Source organism: Lactuca serriola, chromosome 7 (assembly GCF_051521515.1).
Source record: "Lactuca serriola cultivar US96UC23 chromosome 7, Lser_US96UC23_V15, whole genome shotgun sequence".
Lineage (NCBI taxonomy): Eukaryota > Viridiplantae > Streptophyta > Magnoliopsida > Asterales > Asteraceae > Lactuca > Lactuca serriola.
The window spans coordinates 21644106-21649057 of NC_136414.1; the positions used below are offsets into that span (position 1 = coordinate 21644106).

Genomic DNA, 4952 nt, shown 5'->3' on the forward strand with positions numbered 1-4952 from the left:
AGGCATACACGTCTCTTGTCCTTTTCTTGTTTACTTTATTGTTTTGTACCGTTTCTTTTGCATGTTTCTTGTGATATGGTTCCGACACTTATGCACGATGTATTCAAATTTATATTCATTCGTAATAAGCCATGGTGTCTGTAACGCCGCTCTAGTAAGTACCGGGCCGGTAATGAATTTCCTTGGATTCCGGCCTGGTACATCATTATATCGTAATGAACTAGTTATAGTTTTTACTTTTTGTTTAAATGGTTAAGAATTATTTTGCGTTAATGAAACTAAAAAAAATGCTATAACCAGGTTACCGCTTCGGAACCAGCACCACCAGTTCCAAAATTTTAATAACCGTCTAGACCAGTTTCAGTTCCGGTTCTAACTTCACAGGAACCGTCGGTTCCGGTTCCGATGAAATGAGACAGTTAACCGTCTATGTTCATCCCTACTTTTAAGTAGCATTAGTCAAGTTTAAATACACATACATACACTCCCTACATCTATAATTTTTTTGCAAGAAAAAAATCTAGAATAAATGAATAATTAACAAAAATAAGCCGACGGAAGCATACAACAAAATTTTCACCAATTTATTCTTTCAAGCCCTTGGATAACGAAACAAGACAAGACTAGACTACTAATTCTTGAATTTTTAACATCTTACACAACCAAAATGTTGAGCAAAACCATTTTTATGGAGGATAAAACATGCTCAAACTCATCTATTTATTCTCGACTTCCACCATGAATTACCCTAAACACTAAATACAACATTATACAAAAGATTTAAACCCATAAAAAAGAATCAAAAGCTCCATCTTCCTCTTTCTTTTTTCTACAAAAACAGAGAACTGTATCAATATAAAATATTCAAGAAAAGTTTCAATTCTGTTTTAAGTTCATAAGTTCACCTTTGAGGTCACAAAATAAATAAACAGAAGATGACACCAATAATCAGTCCCCAAAAAACACGTAAATTGTCCCCAACGAATCTTGATGTTTCCATGCCACTTGTTGCATTGGTCGAGTTCACCACTGTGTTCGTTCTATTGCTTATTATCTTACTGCAAATACATTATAATAAAGATATTATTATATATTATATATAAATAAATAAACAATTACTAGAAAGATAATGGGATCGAATTATGAAACTGGTCTTTTTACAAATACGTTAATTATAAATAAGCTCAAAAAGATGTTTGCAATAATTAGTAGCATGATTACAGTCATTACACTCCTTTAAAAAGTATCATACTAAAGTGTTGTTTAATAAAAAAGAAATATTCTTTTTTTGTAAGTTTTAATGAATTATTTTTGGGAAATGAGAAATGGGACAAATAAAGGTACAAAAGATGGCAGAAAAATGTAGCTAACCTTCCTGGAAATACACAGACCCCGTGACCTGCAGTGGGTACATAAATCAGAGCAAAAAAAGAAAGTTATTTACATAATTTATAACAGTTGGGGCCCTTAATTTTCTATTTATTTTCATACCCATTTCTAAATAATTAAAATATACTAAAAAAAGACAAACTTTACAAAGAATTGAATCTGAGTATAAAAGCTGTAATCGGATGCATCTTTTGGTAAATTTCTAACCCCTTTATTCAATAAGGTTTCATTTTAGTCCCCTAATTATATTTGAATTTTAAATTTTCATTATTTGTCACTAACTAATCTATTGTATTAAATATTTAATAATGTTTCATTTTACTCCCCAATGTCGAATATGAAATATTTTCTATCGTTTTTTATAGCTACATGCATAGTAATATTATCATCTTTTATATGTTCGAAATATACTTGTCTTTTATATGTTTTTAAATATCGGGTATTGAAATATGACACGTGCTTCAAAAAACAACAAATTTTGAGGGGAGTTTATAAACATTTACGATACGATAGATGAGAATGAATTATTAACTTATAAAAGAAGCTCTTGAAAAAAGTGAATGCATTGGAGAAAGTTTGTAGGTGTAAGTTTTTGGTAGATTAAATTATTGGGAAAATGACATGACAAAAATAATAAGTGTACATGCTCTTTAATCTACAACTTTCTTGACAAGAGAATAACCCTTTTTCAGGGATAAAACAGTCATAATCTGCAACTTTTTTGGTTAAATTCTATAGGTTCTACTGTTTTCACTCAATCAGTCAAAAAAAGATGACAAGTGTTTGTCTTTCTGTCTTATAAGTGGACACAACACTCTGCAAGCACATACTCATATACAGTGTCAAACAGTAGAAGCATCCTATGAATAATGAGTCTTGAAATTTTCAAAGGATTTCAAGAATGTCCTACATCTTCAACAAATGACTAAAAAAGATTCAAACTTTAGCTTTTTTATGGCAAATGAAGTGATTATAGCTATAAAGTTTGAACCTTTTTATGTTGAAAAGATTCAAGAATCATCATATTAGCATAAAACGATGTACATTGTGCAATGAAAGAAGTACTTACTTGGATCAGTAGTTGTGATCATGGCAACACCTTTGAAATCACAAGAACTTGTAGACCTTCCTTCTTTTTCATAGTAACTATCAAATGCATATGAAGCATGATTTTGAACATTATTAGGTGAATAACAAGTTTCCCCTGGTTGAATTTCTGAACAATTTGCTCTTCCGGGCCCACAAGCCCAATCCAAAGCAGTTTGCAATGTTTTACCATCAACCCCTTCCATTGCAACACAAAACGTTTGATTCGTAGTATCATTCGCTAAAAATTCACCTCTTCCAGATACATGAAGCAAGTAAACAGGAGTCGAATTTGCATAAAAAAGCCCCCAATTCGCTTCAGAAACAGGAGTCGACCTCAAATCTTCGTTAAACAATTCGTATATGTAAACACTAGAAGTGTATTCAGGATGCAAAGGTGTCCCACTTCGATCAAGAATATGTTTGATTAAATTCGAATTATACGTATCGGCATTATCGATTGTTGCGTATGGTTCTTTTGAGTCGCCCTTTGAAGGCCAACCGGTTTCAGTTACAAGAACCAAAACATCGGAAACGTTTAGATTCTTCATTGAGTTATAAGCGGAATCGATCATGGCGTCAAGAACGTTTGTGTAATGCAATAATGTATTCGGATCGACCATCTCTTTCGAAGGTGTTAATGGTTTAAACAATGAATTATCAAGAGGGACGACTCCTTTGTTTTGCATAAACACATAGTATGGGTACATGTTCATCATCAATGGCGAACTAGTCCTTGAAAGAAACTTAAGAAGCTGGACGACAACAGGCGAAATGGTTTGATTGAAATAAGCTTGTGAAGGTGGGAATGGATCGAGAATGATATTAGCAGCATGTGGGGTGGAGATTTTGATCTGGGTATGTAAATTTGATGCCACTAAAGCACTGTAAAGCGATTCAATGGCGGGCATTAACATGGAAGATAACGAAGGGACGGTGGTTAACACCTCATCGCCGACTGCCACGGTGGTGATGAGGGTGTCCGGGTAGAATGCGGCGACATTCTTGTTGATCCAGTTTGCTGCGGTGGTGTTGGATGACCCGATACCGAGGATTTGGTTATTGGGTACTGAAACGATGACCCGAATCTTGGTTTTTGATAGGGCTTTGAGGATTTCCGGGTCGGAATCATAGATACGAATATGGGTTACCTTTTGTTGTTGCAAGAATGACACTAATTTTGCAGGTGGAAGTAAATTTGAGACATCTGTTCCTATGTTAACTCCCACATAAGGTTCGTCTTTAGCTTGTTGTGCTTTAACCTCTGCATATAAATAGAAAATGCCATTAGGGTTCTTCAATTTGTGCATAAGAGAGTAAAATTTTGAAATTTCGAAGTGGGGTGTGTGGATTTGATTGTGTTTAAGGTGAGTTTCTTGAATTTTGTGTCAAGAAACTGTGTTTGTTGATTGGGTACTGTAAATTTATAATCTTGGAATAAAAGGGATTGATTAAACTAGGTTTTCTGAAGCTGTAAAGTGGAAATTTGAGTTGTGTAAGTACCTGGTAATGCAGCAGAGAAGACGAAGGAGAAGATGAGCAAAAAAGAAGGGAGACTAAGAACCGCCATTAAAGAGAAGCTTAAGGTCTGCAAGTTTCATGTTCTATGAGTGGCAGTTGAACAAGAGCTTGCATCCTAGCAACTTGGGCAGGAAATCTTTGATAGTAGTTTTGATTAGTGAGATCTAGATTCTAGAAAGTAATTGAAGAACTTGGAGCTTGTAGTAGTTTACTATTATACCCTCGGTAGCATTGGGTGCCCACTCTTTTTGGAGCTTTTGGCCCTTTGCACGTTGTTCCTCGGTTTTTCTTTTGGGATGAGGCAAGAAAGGTGTGAAGTGTGATTGTGTGAACTCATTTGCGTAAAAATAAGGTTAAAATATAACATTCTTTTTATATTTTATCAAAGAGAAATTTAGAGAAATAACAATAAATGAGGGGTGGTTTAAATAAAATAACCAAGAAAAAATAGATTTCGGAAATTGACCAACCAAGAAAAAATAGATTTCGGAAATTGACCAAAGGATCCGTAGATCGAGTAATCCTTCTGAGAAAGGGAATAGCTCTGCGGAACTTGGGTTTTTTTTAATTTTTTTGTTTTTTGTTTTTTTTTTCTGCGTTCATTTTCGTTTATTAATATTAAAAAAATAATACACTAATACCTTATGTGATTATTATGTAAAAAAATTGACAAAAAAAGATTAAAAATAATGAAATGTTTTTATGTAATACGTTTGCTATTGATGTATGTTCTCCATGTATTTGTACCGTTATTTTCATAAATAACCTAATATAAACCAAATACATATAAATAACATAATACAAAACGGTGCATATAAATAACCTAATTAAAATTATATAAATATTCCATGTTTCTTTTATAAAATTACACACACCTGTATTATGAATAATAAACATACTTTAACTAGGTTACAAAACATACTTTATAAAATATAAACATACAATCTTCATAATAA

General features: G+C 33.0%; 1 protein-coding gene across 1 annotated transcript; it reads right to left on the reverse strand.

The window, feature by feature from the left end:
- Positions 1-905: 905 nt before the first annotated feature.
- LOC145061575 (O-Glycosyl hydrolases family 17 protein) lies at positions 906-4314 on the reverse strand. The gene is made up of 4 exons (XM_079009102.1): positions 3979-4314; positions 2459-3739; positions 1372-1399; positions 906-1058 (listed from the first exon to the last, which is right to left on the reverse strand). The coding sequence occupies exons 1-4, from the start codon at positions 4043-4045 to the stop codon at positions 914-916; spliced, it is 1521 nt and encodes a 506-aa protein (XP_078865228.1). The 5' UTR covers positions 4046-4314; the 3' UTR covers positions 906-913.
- Between the last annotated feature and the right edge of the window lie 638 nt (positions 4315-4952).

Coding starts and splice junctions, on each gene's coding strand:
- LOC145061575 (XM_079009102.1), bottom strand. CDS start 4,045: ATGGCGGTTCTTAGTCTCCCTTCTTTTTTGCTCATCTTCTCCTTCGTC. Junction 3,740..3,978: donor CTTCTCTGCTGCATTACCAG/GTACTTACACAA, acceptor ATTTATATGCAG/AGGTTAAAGCACAACAAGCT. Junction 1,400..2,458: donor GATCACAACTACTGATCCAA/GTAAGTACTTCT, acceptor TACCCACTGCAG/GTCACGGGGTCTGTGTATTT.